Source organism: Mauremys reevesii, linkage group 21 (genome assembly GCF_016161935.1).
Source record: "Mauremys reevesii isolate NIE-2019 linkage group 21, ASM1616193v1, whole genome shotgun sequence".
Lineage (NCBI taxonomy): Eukaryota > Metazoa > Chordata > Testudines > Geoemydidae > Mauremys > Mauremys reevesii.
In genome coordinates, this window is record NC_052643.1 from 16,693,470 (window position 1) to 16,714,877 (window position 21,408).

At 40.5% G+C, this 21,408-nt stretch overlaps 1 protein-coding gene across 1 annotated transcript in view; it reads left to right on the top strand.

Annotated features, from left to right (window-relative positions):
* Positions 1–21,408, top strand: part of SSU72 (SSU72 homolog, RNA polymerase II CTD phosphatase) — a 59,173-nt gene that overhangs the window by 14,826 nt on the left and 22,939 nt on the right. Inside the window, exon 2 of the mRNA XM_039509379.1 lies at positions 815–958. Coding sequence (XP_039365313.1) covers positions 815–958 — 144 coding nt within the window. The remainder of the gene's footprint in view (positions 1–814; positions 959–21,408) is intronic.

Sequence of the window (21,408 nt, forward strand, 5' to 3'; positions counted from 1 at the left end):
AGTACAGCAGTTTTGAGTCCCTTTACTAAGTCTTTTTTGCAACCAGTAATATCAGGAACATCAAGATGAACTTTTTCAGGCTCAAAGCTTTAATTTTACCTTCCTTGGGAGATGGAGGTGAGGAGATTGTTCTAAGTTTTGTGTTGTTTATGGATGGGTGCGGAATGTTTGAAAATAAAGGTTTGTCTTATTAACCATGTCTCTTTTTTTCATGGTTTCTGTGCTCATCAATAAAGCTTCCCCCTTCTGTTTTCAGTCTCTCATTGTGCTTATGCTGCATATTAGGGTTGCACCTGTACAGATGCAAAATTTGGGAAACAGCAGGAAATATAGCCTTTGATTATGTAACAGTTTTGGGTTTTTTGCAAACTTTTCACTCTGCGGTTGAACAGACAACTCGTGGCTTGAGGATATTAGAGAAACAGAGTTAAATAAAACCCACATAATTTCAGCTTTGTTAGAACACAATGGAAAAGTTTTTGTGAGATTGAAAAAATACAATCCAATTTGTTTTGTTGTGATAACAGACAAAGGAGACACTACTCACAACTTCACACTTTCTGGCTGTCACTTTTTTGAAACATAACTAAAGTTATTTAAATGAAGTGTAGGATATGTATTGTGCACCAAGACTTACATGAAATTGCAAATGTATAACTTTTTAATCTTAAATTTGCTGAGAAGGTTGGATTCAGAGTTGATAGGTCTCTAAGAATATTTTTTTCCAAGTCCAGTGCATTGCTGTTCAGCACCTAGACATGTAGGGTTTTAAATCTGTCCAATCTAATTATAAATCCCTTTTTGTGTCTTTCAGCAAACGAGGATTCAGTGTTCGATCCTTTGGAACAGGGACTCATGTGAAACTGCCAGGACCAGCACCAGACAAGCCGAATGTTTATGATTTCAAAACAACATATGATCAGATGTACAATGATCTGCTTAGGAAAGACAAAGAACTGTATCCCCGTGGAATGACCTTTTTAAAAACCCAATATGGTTCATCTTTGAAAGGTGTAATTCATTATTTTGCATAAGGAATACACAGCTGCTTGACTGGCAAGAGCTTTGTTTTAAGGTTCTAGGCAGGTGTTTCACTTTATTTTAGGATCTCTAACACTCCCCTTGTAACTTGCTATTGAGTTATAATGCATGCATTCAAAATCCTCTTGTATAGTAAATTAACATACTTAGTTCTTGAACAGAACTATGAATACTTTACACCTTTATCCATGAACTGCACTGCATTGTGGGCTATGTTTTCCCAGTGCAGAGCCCTTTCCTGGCATTCCAAGAACTGCCACCAAAAGAATTAAAATCAAATTTAGCTCAGTCAAGCAAACAGGTAAGGTTTAGAATAAACTAGTGGCCTAAAGGGAGAGAACATAATCCATAAAATATTTTCTCTTCTCATCAAGAAGCTAATTGTTAATTTCTGGTTTTGGCAGTCCATCAAAAACATATTCCTTAAGTATATTTCCAAGAATGGGCACAGAAAGCCCAATTAAATGTGAGGTTTACTCCCAGAGACCAGAGGTGACAAGGGTCAGGCACACTACCTTTCTTCAATTCAGCCATGAGCACGCAGTATTTTAGGACATTTTAAATATAAAGTATAGAACAAAAACAAAAAACTCCCAAACACCTTTTTAGTTTGCAAGATCAGGGCACTTGTTTGGGGTCTTTACACAGGATCTGATTTTCTAATATTAAAAATATAATTTGGTGTTAAAGGGAAAACTAAATTTATGTAGGTTTTGCTTATTAATTTCTACAATGGTAGATTATGAGGCCCGTGTTACAAAATGTGATGCCTCTGAAGTGAGAGTTTTTGGATAACAAGGTATAATATGGCAGTCTGTCCCATTCTTCACTGTTGCGTGACCTAGATTTTTAACTTCTGGGGAGCTGCATAAAAATAACCCTGGATCAAATTAGTAAAATCTTGCTAATGTTAGATTTGATATCTATTTTCTATAGCTATCTGGAAATGGCAGCTAAAATGTTGTCATTTAAATATTTATTTTTAATATCTTTCAAAACGTCACTATTTATTTAGTATAAACATACTAAACAGTTTATTTTTGTATGGCTGAAATTTTTCAATTTTTTTTTAAAAGACTGAGAACAGGCACTAGATGAGGATTAGAAAATGGGGGATACAGTGAAACCTATTTTAAGTGGCCACCCAAGGAATCAACAAATTCAGTAGCCCAGTAGAAGAGATGGGCTTTCAATTATTGGTTCAGCAAAATTGTGTACTGCAAGACTTGAGTAGACATTTAAAAGATTGTGTAAGACATGGAGGAGGTCCTTGGTGCAGGTTTCACTGTGGCTTGATTTGAGTCAGCAGGTTTTTAGTTGTGTATTTGCTGACTAGAAAACATTAAATTTGAGCTCCATAAGACCCCAGTAGTGGTGGTTTCTTTTGTGTTGAGTTTTCTGAATGTACTCAGCTAAGATGAGCAGCTCCATAAAGCTGTACAGTACAATTAAATTTGATGCTATGTTGGAAATTTCCTTCCACATGGTTTTCCCCATGACAGATATCTATATTATGCAAGGACATTAGGGAACCCAATTTCTGATGAAAAGGCTGAGTAGCAGTATCTCTTAAACTTGAAATTTAGGGCATCCATTGAATCTGTACATAATTTAATTTTGTATAATCACATCTTTGGTGAAGAAAAGGGATATTTCCCAGCCAATCCATCCTCTAATTGAGATGGTGCACATCTCAATGCAAACACTTTTTTTTTTCTTCTCCCCTTCAAATGGAGGACCGTTTGAATTGTGCAGTCCTCATTTCCTCAAGCACTTAAGATTTTGCAGTGACTACTACTTTGCCTATACTGTTGTATTGGGAACATAGCACTGTTTTAAGATACACCTCTACCCCGATATAACGCTGTCCTCGGGAGCCAAGAAAAATCTTCTGCGTTATAGGTTAAACCACGTTATATCGAACTTGCTTTGATCCGCCGGAGCATGCAGCCCCGCCCCCTTGGAGTGCTGCTTTACCGCGTTATATCCGAATTCATGTTCTATCGGATTGCGTGATATCAGGGTAGAGGTGTACAACAAAATTAAAACACATCTGGTCCTCTATCCAGTATCTTCTCTGGAGTTCCATTTTGGGCTCTGCTCCACATTAGAGTTGGAGTGGCTATGCTCTGAGCCACAGATATTTATGCAGACAGAGTGACATTGAGCACTCCTTTCTGTTTTGATTTTTTTCCCATTCAAGAAAAAGCCCAGTTTGGGGTGGGGAAGGAGTTATGTCTGTATATTTTATGCCCTCAAATGTTGCAAATTCAAGTTCTTTGAAACAGATATACTTTTTCAGTACAAAAGGCAGCTCAACTTCCAGACTCTGGGTGAGTGGGTAAGTTCTTTCCTAAATTCGTGAAAACCAGAGACCCCTCTTGTTCCTGCCTGGGAGCCAAGGAGCGGCTATCTTTGGGACCAGGGCATTGTGGGACTCCATTAGGGCAGCTGATTACTCTTTGGTGAAGTGGGGGGGGGGGTGCTTTGTCTTAAGGTGGGAGGGACCTGCTTTTCCTTTGCTGTCTCAAAGGGGATGTGGGAGAAAGAACGGGTCCAAATTCCTTGGCTTGTCCTTATGCTCCCTAAATCCTGCTTTCTTCAGTTAAGTGGGGAGAGCTGCCATCTTCAGCCTTTCTGCATTGTCTGAAACAGCAGTTCTTAGTGACAAGGGCCAGTTTGTGTATCTCATTATCTCAGTATGGGAATATAGGTCCAATGCAGCACTGTTTGCTCCTGTGTTTAGGAGTGACTTCATGCTCGGGTTCTGTAGGCCAGTGGGGAGACTAGGTGCACTGTGGACACTAGATAGCGGTTTTGGCTAAACTGCTCCAGCCCATCATCTGCTAGCCAGTCAACGAATTGATAGCTGCTTCGGAAAGCAGCCGTCCCAACTGGGGCCTGAAGTTCTACGATGGTGTGGACATCAGTCAGCTGAGGTAAAAAGCGACTTAGAATGGCAAGGTGTGTGAAAACTCTTTTCTCTATCAGTGGTGGGGAGGAGGGAAGAACAACAAGATAGAATCCACACTTCTACAAAAATAAAAAGCATCTGGATTGCACTAATCTCATAGTGGGGTGTGTGTGCGTGTATCTATATATATAGTGCAAATTCAAGTGTTATGGCTGTAGGTTATAAACGTTTCCATATTTAATCTTCCACATTAAATTAGGACATACCTACAATTGTAGGTACTTCTCTGTTGTATCTAGAAGAATGAGAAATACTTTTAAAAGAGTAGCTTGTTAAAAAGGCATGCTGTCAGTTCAGAAGGGGTGGGGATGCAGAAGTAATGAAGCTAGGTTCTGCAGGGATATACATGATGTACTGGGAGATTAACTTCCATTTTAATTTTAAAATACTGTAAACACTTAAAATGAAATCACCATAGTTGTCAGACAAAGTAATCAGTGCTGCTGTTACTATGTAGGAGAGATGCATCCATTTAAATTTCCAGAGCATTACTGGGAGACTAGTAGCAACATTTTCAATAGTATTGAAGTCCCTTAGTTGCCCAAGTCCTGTTTTCAAAAGGCTGTAGCGTAGACATAGTATACGCTAGCATAACTTGTGTCGCTCAGGGGGTGTGAAAAAACTCCCCCTGGTGAGTGATATACGTTGCACCGAGACAAGCGCTTGTGTGCATAGCACTATGTCTGTGGAAGAGCTTCTCCCTCCGACATAATTTCTGCCACTTGTAGAGGTGGTTTTATTATGCCAACAGGAGAGCTCTCGCGATGGCATAGAGCGTCTTCACCAGATGTGCAGCAGCGCTGTACGTATAGGCATCGTCTTAAGCTCAGAAGTGCCCAAGTCACCTTTGAAGATAAGACTTTAGATGCTTTTGAAAATTATGCCCTAGACCCTGTTAACGGTCAGCATACAGAGTCAGATAAGTAGAATAAATATGAAACAAGATGACACATAGAAAATAGTAATTTTATGTCCATATGTTTAATCTGAAAAATACTTTACCCAGTAAAGAGTACATGACAGGAGGCAGAAATATTCGTACCAATACCTGTGTGCCAAATACACTTGTTCTGTAGCCCATTCTGTTACTAAAATATAGCTCCAACCTTTTATATACCCCCTTTTACTACTAAGAAACCATCTGCATGGGTAGGGAAACCCACTTGTGGAGTCAGTTTTGAATCTGCTGCTGCAGATACCAGCAGTTATCTGGAAACCCATCTTTAGTTATTGAGCATGTCAACTTCAGCCATACTGCCTTTTATCAAATCCCTCAGGTAGGGTCATGCTTCTGCAGGCCTTGAGGCCTGCTACTGATGGAATTTAGTGGGAGTTTTCTCATTTGCTTTAATAGAAGGACCAAGTTCGTAGCTGGTAGTCTTTCAAAGAAAACCCAAGTGATGCGGCAAATATTGGTGATCAATAGGTGGCATTCTTTCCTCTGAGTCCATATTAAAAAGTGAATGGGAATGGTTAATTTAAAAACAAACGAGATCCCAAATTCTTAGCAGAAATTCATGTGCAAATACATAAACTGCAAATACATGTTAAAATTATCTGTTGGTTTATTTGTAATTTAAATCTGTTTCATTAAGCTTTGGGATCTAAACCACAAAAAATCATTTCAGTTAAAAACCAATGCCTCATATGGTGTTAATTTTGAAAAATGTCCTGCTGGGGATGTCATCTTTTAAATGAAAAGTAGAATCACAGTCCTCCTGACAACTTGTAGTCACTGAAGAACTTGTGGCTCTTCTCGTCCCTCCCCTCCCCCCGGAGAAGTGTTAATGTCACTAGCCTGGCCAAAATCCAACTTTATTAATTACATTCTGCCTAACTAAATTCTCCTTGAAGTTTCTAGTGGCTGTAGTACAGTGGTTCTCAAACTTCGTATTGGCGACCCCTTTCAGACAGAAAAAATCCCTCCCCCTTATAAATTAAAAACAATTTTTTTGTTTAACACTATTTTAAATGCTAATCTTATAACCTTATTGTTAAAAATGAATTTACTTTTTATCACCACTTTTAAATTGACTAAAACACATTTGTTTCAAATTGTTATAAGCAGAAGTTTTTAATATTTACTGGTTAATAGTGGGAGGAAGCAAAAAGAAACTTTGTCTATCACTTTTCGCAGCAGACTTAGCACCCTGTTGCTTTTACTTCTGCGCTGCTGCTGTTGGCATGTGCTGCCCCAGAGCTGGGCAGCTGGAGAGTAGTGGCTGCTGACAGGACACCCAGCTCTGAAGGCAGTGCCACTGCTAGCAGCAGCGCCGAACTGCAAAAGTAAGGGTGGCAATGCCATGCCATATGCCACCTTACTTCTGTGTAACGTTTAACCTTTCTGCTGGGAAGGGTGGCTTCGGGGGTGAGCCTTAGCCCCGTCAAATTTTGAGATCGCTATAGCTCTTCAGCTGCTGAACAATCACGACCTCTAATGTTGTCTCAGTCTTACCTTTTTAGTCTCAAGACAACAAACATGCATGCATGATACTATAATCCCCAGAGTCCAGTTTCTGTAGGGTGGTGATAACACAAATATATATTTCGTTTAGGAACAACGATCGAGGCATTATACGTTTACAATAATTTTTGAAGTAAATACACTACATTGTGAAAGAAAGGTGTGTAATTTTCTAAACCGCTAGATTTAAGTGATGATATAGCAGTTGGTCTCTGTTTTGTGCATGTACGTGTGACCCCCTGAGGGGTTGCCACCCCCAGTTTGAGAACCCCGAATGTAGTACCGCTTCCTTTACCACCACATAGCAACAGTAGTTTAGGAAACAGTTGCCTCCCACCTTAGCTGGTGGGTGAAATTGTTACCTATTAATTTGTAAATTGCTTTGGGATCCATCTAGATAAAACATGGAATGTAAATTTATTATCAAACTAATTTCAGCTACGTTAAACACAAAAAATAAAAGTTTTTTAATTAGAAAAGATTATCAGTATTGTGAAGCTCTTTCCCCGGATCTTTAAAAGGGTATTACAGTTGGGGGAAAGCTTGCTAAAACCAAACATTTTTGAAAATAGCTTTTGATTAAAGTTGATGTCTTGGCAAAACAATGGCAAAATGCTCCATGTTGCAGAGTAGTGCCATTTTTGCCATCAGAAATACGGAGCTGACTAAGACTGTGGCTCTGGGCATTTGTCCTGATTTTACCCATCACTGTAGCTGTACTGGTGCAACCCCTAGTGAAGATAGGCAAAGCTGTTGTTTGCACCAGTGGGGCTAACCATGGTTACCATCAGGGATAAGTTCTGCCAGTGCAAATAGCTACTTTGTCTACTGTAGGGGTTTTCACTGGGCAGATACACCTGTGGTTGGTCACTGCTCATTGTAACCAGGGCACATCTCCAAAGTTGATATGGCAGCATGAGAAGCTGCATGCGAAGTGCCTCTGATGTTCCAGTGAAGTGGTGAGTAGCTGACTAATTTCTGGTTGGTTGATAGTGGGAGATCCTGAAGGGGTCACTCTGGAGATCATTGAGGAAACTCATCTCCAAGGTGTAGTGCAGTTCAAGACCCATTGATGTTGCTAGAGGAGAGAAAAGCACATCTCAGTGGGGATAATGGGTTAATATTTTTGTTAGTCTCATTCCTTTCTCTCCCCTCCAGTAATATCCATTGAATTACTGCATCCCTATAGCTGGGGTAATTCCCAACCCACAACCCCAGGAAATGTGCTTACGTACAGGTCTCCTTCGTCTCGGTTGCTCATGAGGCGTGGCCATCTTCAGGATAGGTTGGAATGATTACTTTTGCCTCTTTTTATAGCTGTGTGAACAAGGTCATAGGTTCATTCCGAAGTACATAGTGATAAGCCTTTTAAAAAGACAGTGACACTGCAGAAAAATAGACCCATACATGCAAGAAGTCAAGGACTAAGTTTCCAAAAGCCAGACATCAACTGTCTCATCAGGTTGGTCTCTGTACACAGCCCTCTGTTCCAAAGCACAATAGGACCAAATTCTGCAGCAGTAACTCCTAAATTCTGTGGAAGTGTTAATTTATTCTGATGTCATGAAATGCCTTCATTCCCATTCCTCCCACACATGTCTATGGGTCGTAGGTGAAAACATTTGTTGATTTATTTCCAAAGATGGGGTTTCTGTTATGGTCTCTAAGCAGCTAGCTCCACTCCTTGAGCTTGGGCTGTTGCCCCGCTGACCAGCCTGTGCATCTGGCTTCCCTGCTCCTTGGCTGTAAGTTGCACTCCAGCTCTGGGTCTTCATCACCTGGGACTGACAGGAAAGAGAAAGTATATAGAGACTGCCAGAAGTTCTATTTAATGCAGGGAGTAACTTCCCTAGTCTTAAAAACGACAAGGAGTCCGGTGGCACCTTAAAGACTAACAGATTTATTTGGGCATAAGCTTTCGTGGGTTTTTAAGTAAAAAACCCACGAAAGCTTATGCCCAAATAAATCTGTTAGTCTTTAAGGTGCCACCGGACTCCTTGTTAGTCTGTATCCACAAAAACAACACGGCTACCCCCTGATACTTAGTTCCCTAGTCTTAGTAATCAAGAAGGATGCTTGAAGCCAAGTGTATGTGAGTTTGAAACATACAGATTCTTTTCTGGAGATGAGAAAATGGTGAAAATTTAGGTGAGTGGAACTGAGCTCTGCTCCATAAAATCTAGACCTGTTTAGCCAGCTCACCATTATAAAACTTTGTTTTGTTCTTGCTGGGGAGTTGAACTAGGATTTATTTTGGTTTGGTTAAGTTGCTTTCAGCGTGTTAGGGTTCAGTTCGGGTTCAAGCCATCAAAAAAAAAAAATAGACCAGTAGTAACCAGTTCAAATCAAGTTAGACCTTAATATAAGAGTTAACTTAAAATTGAAACTTTTTTTACTGTTTATTTTTCAACTTTAACTTCATGTGAATTTTCCTAGTATTTTCTGTTGTCAAATTAACATGATTATTTCTTATGAACATCTTGAGCAAACTAAAATAACATCTGATATTTGATCTCATATTGGACCTATACAGTTAAAGGATAAATTTGAGTTTGGGGCAACTGGAGTCAGGAGCTGCCTTAGGGGTTGGGGATAGGTGGGAGGGCCTGTCTAAGGGGGAGAAGGGTTGCGGGGGCATTACCGTTTTCTTTGGTCTTGAAGAGTTATTAACTTTTGGGACCAGGGAGCATTCTACCTCATCTCTCCCCAGTGAAGAGTCTCAGGGATGGTTTGTCTTTCTCTGGGAACTCGTGGTATGTAGGTAGCTCCTAAGTTTCCTCTCTCCTTTCTTGTGGCCTAGCTGCTTTCTATTCTCATTATGCTGGAGGGGCCTTTCTGGTAGCATTCACATATCTATCTTACTTTTTATAAAGAGAAAATAGTTACAATAGTTTTTTTTTTAAATATTGATCTTAAAAAATGCTCAACCTTTATTTTTACTGGTAACTCAAATTTTTTTCAGGTTCAGTAGGTAGGACAATATTATGGTTCAGGTCTGGTTCTGCTCAAAGTAAAAATTCCAATTCAGTTTGACTCCCTGGTTCTTACTAATCTTTGTTTCAAACAAACAAAAACCAAACCTGGACAAATGGCGGCTGTTGCTTATGTCATGTGGACAGACCAACTTGCTGACAAATATGGCCTTGTGGTTTTCCTCCATAGCAGACCCTTACCCCTGGCTTACTCCCCTTTCTTTCACCTTCCCAAGAAGATGTTCCTCTTCACTGGTGAGATGCAACATGATAAAGCTCAGTGAAGAATAGGGTGAAGTACTAAGTGTTGGAGCAGGTCTATGCACCTCAGTTGAGGGAACATTCTCATCATCCCAGAGTTTGAGGCTAGAAATTTGAAGCATGTGTCGGCATGGAACATTAGAGCTGCGTGAATAACCAAAAAAATGGGGGGAAATAATTTTGAGTTGTCTTCAAATGAAAATTGTTCAGTGAACCAAAAGTCAAATATTTTGCTTTGGGCTGACCAAAATATTTCATTTGAAACAAAATACTTGTTTGAATTTTGAGATGTTTTAAAATGTGTTTCAAATAAAATTGAAAACTTCAAAACAAGAAGTTGTTTAGAATCAAAACCCGTTATTTAAAAAATGTCCAAATGAAACATCTTGAATTTTTTTTGACTGAAATATTTTGGTGAACTCAATGTTTCAATTGACCCAAATCTGCTTTTATTTATCTTTTGGGGGGGGGGGGTTGTTTTTTTTGTTTTGTTTTTCCCCCCTAAACATTTACCCAGCTCTAATGCACATAGTCTCCACAGGATCCAGATGAGCACAGGTGGATTTAATTTCTTTTCCTGAGCATGGTGGTAGGCTCAGAAGGTGTACAGCGATGTGTTGTTGCAGCAGATCTGACCTATATTGAGAACTGTCTGTCCTGGAAGCTGTCAGTATTTGTCTCCCTAAATTCTTCAGTTTTGCTTGGGAAGGTGTCTCAAGTCATTGCTCTTAGGGGTTCTCCCACTGCTCCTCTCTCCCATGATTGGTCCAGAGGCAAATATTGAGAGGAGGCTTTCTAAAGCTTCCCAACACAGCCACCCTGGCATAGATTCTGGGGGGTGTAGTTGACTAGCTCTTCCTCAAGAGAAAAGGCATCACTGAAAGCACTTCTCTTACTCAGCCCTTTCAGAGAGCATGTCCAGAAAGAGGTCTGTATAACTCCAGAGAAGACTTGCTAACCTTCATCTGCAGGAATGATCACTGTGATGAAGCAGCAAAGAATCCTGTGGCACCTTATAGACTAACAGACGTTTTGCAGCATGAGCTTTCGTGGGTGAATACCCACTTCTTCGGATGCAAGTCTTGCAGAACCAGACTAACACAGCTACCCCTCTGATACTTGACACTGTGATGAAGTAAGGAGACATTCTCCTCTTCTGAGAAGGGAGATGAGCGGATTGCTTTGGCTTTAAAGTCCTGGATCCAGCAATTGTTCAGAGCAGGCTATTTTCTTGCAGAACGTCCAGATTTCCTATCTGGAAGTTTCAAGGGTTCAGCTTCTGGAGGAAATGTCTTTTGACAAATCTAGTTCCTTGTGTACTTGCTCTGATCCTTTTTATGGCATAGTTTTCTTCTTCCCAAAGTTGTGTACTACAGTTTTGTTAAATTTAGTTGCCCCTTTAATGTCTGTCAGTAGTGTGCAGTCAATGTCCTTTTCCTGATGAGGAAGCTCGTATTTTAATCCTTTTGTATATTTACATACTTTTATCTACATGAATACAAATATAGTCATTTCACTTTAGTAGCTTCTCCATTCAGAAACTTTTTCATTTGATTCTGTGGACTCATAGTTGTAGGGCATAATTCCTCACCTCAGTGGCCTAAACTGCCTTTTCTGTATAGTTCATAGTTGTAGAAGATCCCTGATTTTAGTGATTTCACTGTTTGAGCTAGGCCTATTATGTTAAGTTAGGCCTGTTATGTTCAATTGCAAGGCATTCTAGTTCACTTTTGTTTTAAGCTTCTCATTTTGGTATGTAGATAGTCTCTTCCCTCCCTCCCCCCCAAATACCTATTAACTTCTTAAACTACAGAAAATGTAATAGGGTGTAAGATTATCTCTGATCTCACTGTCCTTCTACTTCAGCTGTGATTTCTGTCCTAAGCTTCTAAAAGAGCTACCTACCTGGCAAGGAATTTCCACCACTTGGTGGATCTGCATGCTCAGGAACCAACACAAGTTGAGTTAGAAGCGCAGATCATTCATTCATGGAAATCTTTTCTAAAGGGAAAAGGTTTTGGAGTCTTGGACCATTTATCTTCTCCCTTTCCTAAACTCCCTCCCATGTACTTTCTTCTTTCCTAGTACTCAAAATTGGCAGCCACCCTCACCCTAGGCTTGATGTTGCCACTTCTAGTGCCAGTCAACACCACCTTCAGCTGTTCAGATTGGGATCAGAGAATTATGAGGCCTGTTCTGTCTTAGACCAAGATTTTGAGACTTCTGAATCTGTTACCTATTTGTGGTAACGAGGATTCCAGGTTTTACAGGACTACAATATTCACCTCTTTCTCAGCAATCGAAGGCAGCATCCACACTATGAAGTTTTAGGAAACTTCCCACTAGTGCTTCTATCCTTTCAGTTGCAGTGGTGAAAGCCCTAATATAGGCCTGGCTTCAGCAGCTTCTGATGTGTTTACCCTTGTGTTGGTTACATCTGATCCATTCAGCTGGTTTCATAGTTAATACCTTACTGAAGTGAAAGTTTAAACTTCAACATAAATTTTGCTGCTGATCATTTTAGCTTGAAACTTCCAGTTACTGTACTTGTCCCCTATGTTGGATTCACTGGTAGATATTGGGGGAGAAGTACACTGTGGTGGCTGTTTACTGTCAATGATTGTTGAGGCTGGGAACTAGTAGTTGAAGTCCATCCTTCTCCCCTTCATCCACCTTGATTTTGGATCTTTATGGCCTCTCAGTAAAGGGGTGGAGAAGGATAAGAGGAGATGTCGTCTACTCTAGTGCCAAAAGCCCGAAAGGGGAGATTTTCAAAGGCACAAGCAGAAGCTAGTCACCCAGCTATAATTGGAAGTCAGTGGGAGTTGCAGTATTACCAATCTGAAGCACAGAAAAATCACAAGTCAGACACCTCAAATCATGAGATTTTAAATAATAAATCTTAGGGTTCTTTTTATTTGCTTTCTGCTGTTTGAGTCACTAGGGTTCATGGTTTTTAAGCTTTTCTCTGAAACCATGATGGCTATAACTCTTGGTAAGTGGAAGCTGAGATTCTCATGTAACAACGCTCCTGGAGTGGTGGTAAGAGAAATTCCAAATATTGCAAGACTCATGATAAAATGGCAACCTTGGAGTAGGGTGCCTGATTGCCTTTTGTTCCTTTGAAAATTTCCCCCTAGCTGCCTCTGTCCGAGTCCTGGGTTCCATAAGTCCTAGCCGTGGCTACCCAAATTACCTGGCTTCTTCTGGACCACTTCTGCAGTGTTGTTATGCATTGTCACTACAGAATTCTGCAGCTCATTGAAAACTGGGAATTTGGAAGCTGTGACAGAACAAAATCAAACAAAACCCAAAACCTTTTTATTAAATTCAACAGATCTTAATTTTAAAACAACACAAGGAATGGTGTATTAATGGTCACTTTTTTTTCCCTTAAATTCAAAACGGTTTTAATGAATTTAATTGCCGCAAATTCTAGTGTTCTGCAGGATTCAGTATTGTGGTGCCACAAAAATCTGTGTCGCAGGGATCACTGGCTCTGCTAGCAAGCATGAATTTTTAATGTGTGCACAAGATTTGAGTTAGTGAGGCTGAGTTACTGCCCTGTTGGGTGTACGATTAGAATCTTGCACTAAGTAGCTCTGCAAGATATCACTGGGTTTTCTGCTACGCTGCACATCTTGTCTTAACGGACTGACTGTCATGCACTGAAGAACATATGTGGCCTTTGAAGGTGCCACGGTCCCAACCCCTTGTATTCGGTAAAGGTCCCATAGGTTTTTCTCCAAAGATAGTGGTGTTTTAGCCACATGTTCTGCTCCAATTCCAGTTTGGTGAACTTTGCCTATGTAAATTCCCTCTTGAGCATCAGTTAGATATCAAACGGATTGGTAGATCCTTTTTTTGGTGGTCTACGAGGCTGCCAAAAACACAGTGCAGGTGGGAAGGATAAAGACATTAAAAGGTTTGGAGTGGTCCAAGAGATGACTTCTAAGAAACAATTCTCAGAAAAATATGAGGAAGGCCATAGAGTTCTTCACTTGCCTGGAACAATTGCGTAGTTTTGCAGTGTGCTGTTTAACAGCCTCGCTAAACCCCACTGTCAGCTGACATTCAGTGGTGGGTGACATGATATATCACCTTTCCAGTCTCTTACTAAAAACCTATATGATGCTTTGCAATCTATTTGGATAAGAAGTGCTATAGAGATATGCAAGTCAGTTAACAGGGTCTATATGTTATAATAGGTAGGTTTTTATAAATATCTTTATTTTAGTGTTGGAGATGAGGGGAGGGACTTGCCTTACCTGACACATACTCAGGTTTGCTGTCATTGAAATTAAATCTTGGAGAAAAAAATACACCGTACAATGTAGCCAATAGGATGCAATTAAAAAGTGAACAGTCTTCGGGGGATTTGGGGAGCAGGGAGGAGCTCTGCTGAACAGGAAGCCTTCCATTTACCTTTTAAAAAGTATATAAATAAATAAAATCAAAATGATGGCCACTGAATCTGGTCATCATCTACAGTCAGAAGATTCTACGGGCTTAATATGAAATCTCTCTAATCTGTTAAAGCTATTTAGGGTGGGGAACCCTTTGTGTTATGTAGCTGAACAGAGCTTAGACTCCTAATGTAAATGCCTCTCTTGGACTTGCTAGCCTTTACGTTGAGTTAAGATCACTGGTCTTGCAGAGCCTTGTTAATAAATATTGATTATGGTACCACCTTGGAGTCCTGTTGTGCTGGGTGCTGTACAAGCATAGAAAAGAGGTACCTGCCCTGAAGGACAACCTGGCTAGTTCTGGTGGATCATCTATATGCAGCTGTAGCAGTTGGATTGGCTTGATAAACTGTAGCCACTCAACTGATTTGTCAAGCTTGTGTCACAAATGTAAGGGGAGCTTTGTAATCAAAACATCTCCATCTTCATTATATCTCAGTCTCAGACCTGATCTCTAGTGCATGGCTATTGGACTTGAAAGCTTTTAAAAATCTTGTAACGTCCTTGTGGGAAGGAAAGCACTGCTAAAAGGGCAGCTCCTGCATTTCTTGTGCACCCAGAGGCTCCTGCTGGGTGTTATGAATGCAGAATTGGGCTAAAAGAGAACATCAGACAATAACAAGTTATTGAAATAAGGGGTAGCACAATGAGTAGAGAGCCGAGTGATTCAACGTTAAGCCTGCTACACCATCTTGCACTCCTGCTGTGATAGGGGGATGGGAAGAGCCTGACAGCATGTGTTAAGAATATTATCCTTTTACATTTTCTTCCACTTGTCAGTAACACCCTTAATGTTACTTAAAAATAGTCTGTCTGTCTGAATCCGTTTAATACTACTTGTATACTGCTGGCATAAAGATTGCCTGCCTGCAATTTACAATAATTGAGACAGCTTAGCTTGAGAACAGAGTAATTCTTCACAAAACCGTAGAGTCTAGTTCCGAGAATTTTATTTTCTTGGTTATTTGCAGTTATTCTTATGTCTGATTTCAAATGCCCTGAAGAAAATGCACATTTTCTTTAGAAGCAAAAATAGCTGAAGCCTTTAAAATTAACATGTAAATATCTCTGCAGCTAAATATTTTACATTTAAAAAGTTGCAGATAACCTGGGTTGCTTTGGCTTTATCTATTCAAGTGAAGTCTATTGAATTTTCTCCTTTTACCAAAAAAAAAAGTACTTGTGGTACCTTAGAAACGAACAAATTTATTTGGGCATAAGCATTCTTGGGCTAAAATCCACTTCCTCAGATGCATGGAGTGGAAAATACAGTAGGAACACACACACACCCACCCATGAAAAGATGGGGGTTTTCTACTGTGTTTTAAACTTTGATTTTTTTTTTCCCCTGACATTTTATTGATCTCAAAGATGAATACCCTGGAAAAGCACCTGTGTATCTTGGAGAAAGCAGCGAGATCTGAGGGTGAATGGACGTAGTGTGGGAGATACTTTAGTTAAGAGCAGAATTAAATGGACATAATATTACTTACTGTCCTACCAGCTTTGGTTGTCCATTAGCTCTCCCTAGCAAAGCAAGGTAGAACCAGGCTAGTGCTGGGGTGAGACGCTTCCAAGGAAAATGCAAGGTGCTGAAGTGAGTCTAGTGGTGATTCACTAAGGATACTCTTTCTTCTGAATCAGTGCTGAAACACTGTCCCAAAAAGGTTTTAAAAGGTGCTGTGCTGCCTGAGGTGCCATTTCCTGAATGAAACCTAACTCTTGGGACTTGTTTACTTGAGTAAGTTCTGCTCCGGTTTCTTTTCCCCTCTTCACTCCAGACCTTTTTAATGTCCCCAGTTGAGCTTTAGCTTTCAGCTCTGTTCTCCCTGCCCAGCTGTAATGGAGAGAAACAAACCTTATCAGAGATGTTTCATGGCCTGAGAGAGGGGGGGCTAGAGAAGGGGGCTCCTGGCAGTGAAAGTGGGGAGCAGACAGGGAATTGGCCAGGGATAGTGAGGCTCACTTGCTGGCCTCCCTTTTATTCAGAAAACCTCCTTTGTGCCTCAGAGTCTATTCACCCCCTCATCAGAACCCCCTAGAAAGTGTTTGAATGCCTAATGATTCAAAGGGCTCCCTTTCTGCACTTTCCATAAGAATATCCTGGCCAAATTCTACCTTGGGTAATGATATTCTGCCTCTCAACTCCCCCTGTAGTTTCAATTGGCTATAGATACTCTTTACTTCCTCTCTTAAACTGTTCTGTAATGCTAATAAGCTGCTGACATCTTCCACCTAAAGTGGCTGCCATTCAGTGGTCAGCGAAGTGGTTTCCTGTAGCTAGTTCGTAAAGCACTCGGGCGTCCACCTGGCTGGAAGGTGCCAGCTTACTTTATTACATTCCTTGTGTCCTGGCCCTTGGCTGGGAGACTGTGCTGAGTGGAGCTTGGGCTGGGCTGTGCTTTTTTTTTTTTGATACCTGACACTGAAAGGCTTTAAACCCTTGCGTTGAAATTCTGGCTCCATGGAAGTCAACAGCAAAACTGATTTGAATTAAGTGGGGCCAAGATTTCACTCTTTGCTGTTTGTTCTTCACTAGAAGACTCAGGTGTCTGAGAAACTGAGTTGAGGGAGGGAAATTAATACTAAAAATTTGAATTTGAATAGTCTTTAAAAGGTCCAATTTTCCGCATATCAAAAAGTTTCCAGTCTTTTGTAGGAACGAGAGCTTACTAGAGCAGGGACTGTAAGATTCATTGATTCAAAACCTTAAAGTTCTCAAAGGCAACGTTCACTGCTAGATCCTTTTAAAATTAGACTCTTTTCTACAGGGACTTCATCTCATCTTTGTTGCATTCATGTTAAAATGGAAATACTATTAGATTGGTATTTCCATTTCAAGGAAGCAACATTAACTGTAGGCTCCATTCAGGGATCAAAGAATAGGTCTCAAGACTTAAAAATACCATCAACCTGTTTTCTTGCTAAATTTTTACTCAAATACATTTCCTCTCTTGCAATAGTGAATCTCAGCAGCTCAGGGGTATACCCTAAATGATCCAGAGCCTGAGGTTCATTCATATGTAAAACTGATGTTTAAGAAGTCTTTAAAAATTGTGTGAAGCAAATCTAAATTCCTTGATTGGTTGAATTTCAGTGATATCAAATGAAATGTATGTCAGCTGGGCCGCTTTGGATGGATTTACCTTTTTAGAAAAAAACAGACCAGGAGGTAGTCCATAAAAATAGCATGCTCAAAGTAAAGGTGAGACCTTAACCTAAGCACACATCTACTCTGGACAGACAGTTAAGATCTTAAGGCAAGTTGAGGAGTTGGGCCTGATGAACTTAGCCAAAACGACTACCTCTTCTCTCTCTCCTCTTGCTATGGCTGTTGAGGCAACATGCTATGCAATTGGTAAACTCCCTTCCTCCCAGGTCTGGCTGCTCTGTAGTTTGTAAAACACTCCTAAGTTTCATTCTGAAGGATTCTAGAGTACAATATTTATTACATTAATGTATTCTAGAAAAGTGTTATAGATGCATTGCTCTGGCTGAAGCAAATGGCTCTTTTCTAAGCCAATCAGTGAAGCAGATCAGTAATGAACACCTCTTACATTATTGCACCAATAGCCATCTGGCAAAATAACTCACAACCCTACGTCTTCCATTAGTGCTGAGCTCCATATAGCCAAAGGTCCCTGGAGCAGTGCAACACTTTACTCTTATAAAACTGGACAGTTCGTTAGCCTCTTTCCCAGGTAACTTGCACAGTGACTGCAGCTCCTCCTGGTCAGCTTCGTTCTCAAATACGAGTTCCCACTGCCTCTCTTCCCGTTTCCACTTCTCCTTTCCAACCTTTCACTTTTATGCTCTTTGCATCAGGTTTCCTCAGCTGCCACTGAGGCCTGGTCTACACTTAACTGTTTTGCAGGTGTAGCTATGTCCGTTAGGAATGTGGGGAAAAAAGCAATCTCCTAACCAATATAGCTTTGTCAGCAAAAGCCTCCATGTAGATGGAGTTATACCAGGAAAACAGTGTTTTGCTGATCTAGTTTAGTTTGTTTGAGAAACTAGTATAAGCTGTTCCAGCAAAAGAATTGTTCGCTGGTAGCAGAAGCCCATCCCAGCCAGGGCTATATTGCATACAAATTTTTAAAACAATTTTATTATAATATCTAGGTATTCTTACTTCATTCATAATCACGATATTTGAGCTTTACATACAGCATGTTTTGTAAATACGGGTTATTTTGACTAATAGCTATTGAAACCAATCCATTTGAAAACTCACTCTTATCCCAAATGTTGCAGCTGGGGCAGCAAATCCATTCCTTCAAAAGAACTGGTTCCCTGGGAAAGCTTGGGTTGGGCTCTAACAGTCTTGAAAATGCCAAGGGGGCAATATGAGGCATCAAAAGAAGGAAGAGAATTTTTCAGCTTAGCAGCTGGCTGAATTGAACCCTACCTAGGGAAAATAGTAGTGGCCTGAAGTAGGTGACTTGTAAAACTCTCTAGGAATTGAATTCTTCAGAGCTGTGTGACCGTTTTGGAGTTGTGTTGGGGGCTCTTGGGATTTTAACTGTTCCAAAAATTAAATCTAGATATGTGAAATCACCATGCCATTTAATGGGAGTGTACATGTCTTAAAAACAGCAAGGAGTCCGATGGCACCTTAAAGCTTTCGTGGGTAAAAAACCCCACTTCTTCAGCTGCATGTCTTAAATGTATTCCTAAATAGCCTGTAATTTCCACTTTATAGCTTCGTTTACAGAGCAAACCTTCCCCTACACACCTGCTTGTATGTCAAGTGCACTGCGCTGCTCAAATGGGATGCTCTGCCACATCAGCGGATTGAATCTCCCATTACAATCCATTTGTTCTGCTTCTTACATTACCACCCAGGCAGTTTACTTAAGCAGCCTTAGTCGTGATACAACAGAGCACCTGTAACAACTGCGTTGTTGCTCGGGTAAAATAATTTTTCATCACCGGCTAAGCGCTAAGTGTGCAGAGGCCATTAAACGTGGGCTCATGATTCTTTGACCAATAGCGGGTGTATTCATCCTAGATTGCAATTCTAGCTTACTTCATTACAATTAACTAGCAGTAAAGACTTCTTATTTAAGAGTCTAGCTCTTTGGTCTCCAGTTTTCAAAATTGTTGCACACGCTTTATTTTTGGCAAGTCCATTGAGCAGTTGTACCCGAAGTTGGTTGATTGTTTCTTTTATGATATTGAGACAGATTTCAACTAGCATCTTTGTTAGACCGCCAATTGGAACTGGTAATGGATCCTGTCTGGTTCAAATCCAGCCCAGATTGGTTGTGTCCCCTAAGTGATGAGAGTTTAGTTTAAGGCCACAGCAAAAAAGATTGGCAGCTTTAACAAGGACTGACTAGGGGAGAGGAGTTTATATACTACCCTTTTTCCGCTAAAGGTGTCTCAAGTAAGCATTGGGGAAACTTGGGGACAATGTGAGGGACGCTTACACCGCTCTTTCCTTTGATAGCCTTTCTCTAGTAGTAGGTTAGCAATCTTCAGGACTGCCATGGTAGTGTCACTAGTCACACTCAAGCCAGTACAATTGCTAGGCCTGACTTTTCCTTTGAGGACGTGTCTACCGAGCCTTTACAATTAGGTTGGGTCCATTTGTAACAGACCTGTTAAAAAGGCAGCCCAGAACATTGCCATTCTATTTGAAGTTTCTCCATAATTGTAAGCAAAGCCATTTCCTAGTCTACTTACCTAGCTTTTTGTGACTGTCTAGGATCTTAAACACGTATCTGAGCATTCTGTCTTGAAGGCTTATCTGCAATCCATTTGCAGTGAGTGTGGGTTATTTTTCTGTATATGTAACTCTTATATGATGTCTGCCACTTGGTAGTATGAAGGGGCTTGGCTGTAGAATAGATTAATTTCCCTTCGGGCAGAGCTAGTCTCTCTGCTACCAACAGGATTCCTCACCAAACTTCCCAAGCTAAGCAGGTACAGATATAGTCTCTAACTGTGCCTTGTGGGATCACAACTGTTAGTTTTCCTAAAGCATCTAGTAACTTGCTGCTAGTACCTAACAATTCAGATCATAGGAGGTTCTTTTGGGAGAGTCCGTGAGTAGTGAATTTGATTTACATCTCTGATCTGAGCCTTTATAGTTTCAGTGATTTAATCCTGCTATTCTTGCCACCAGAGACATGAAATGTTGAGCTCAAGAAAACCAAGCCTGTTGGCGTATGCAGGTATGGAAGAGCAAGTGACGCTTGAAGTTTAATCTTTTTGATTAGTGGTTCAAATCACAAATGCAATGTGGAGTAAAGTATCCATAATCTCAAAGATGCAGGATACTGAAATTCAGAGCGAACTGAACAAAAGTCCTCTGGCAATAAACTTGCATCTGAGGGAGGGTTAGGCATAAATTATATGTTCCCCAAAAACATATTGAGAATAAACTTCTGTGTAACTTGTTTTGTGAGGCTCTGTGCAGGCAGATGTGATGGATGTCAGATTCAAAAGAGGGCAAAATTTTCAAAATGGCCTAAGATGCCGGTCTCATTTTCAGAAGTGGCTTAGACAGTTAAGAGCCTAAGTTGTATGACTTGAATGAGATCTAGGCTTCTAAGTCACATGGTGCTTTTGAAATTTTATCCATAACCTACATCATGGGAAGAGAGGAATCAGGAAGAGGGTAGGAGCAGGAAAAATACAGCCCTCAGTCAGCCACATCGTATCTGTCCTGCTTCTGGTGTGAGGCCTTAAAGTGTGTGGCTAGGCATGTGTGGGGAGCAGATTCCGTTTGTTTTTTAGATTGGAAGGACGATTTATACCGCAACAAGTGTAGGCGAAGCGGAGTGCTTGCTCTGTGCTTAAACATGAATGTTCTGGCACTATTTTCCTTTATTCGGGGAGAGAGGCCCAGAAGTGCACAGGATCGTAGAATTTTATAGCAATGGATCATCATGCTGCATACTATATCTGGCAGTGTGAGTAGGAAGGGCTATTATGGGAGTGGGAGGATATGTAATGCATTGCCAGTTGCAAATGCACATGCAGTGCTCTCCCAACAAGTTGGCTCAAAAGTATTTTCCCAAAAAAAGCCCCAAACAAAACATTCTATGTATGAATTTACCCCTGGCTTTGAAGCATTCTGCTTGATGATCTCTCCATTAATATATGCTACCAGCATGGGTGCAAGAAGTGTCTGGAAGAGCTTCATGTCCCAGATAAAAGTGCTTAATCAGCTCTGAGAAATGTCTTTAAAAAGCAGCACTTTTTTTCAGAAATAATTTTCTA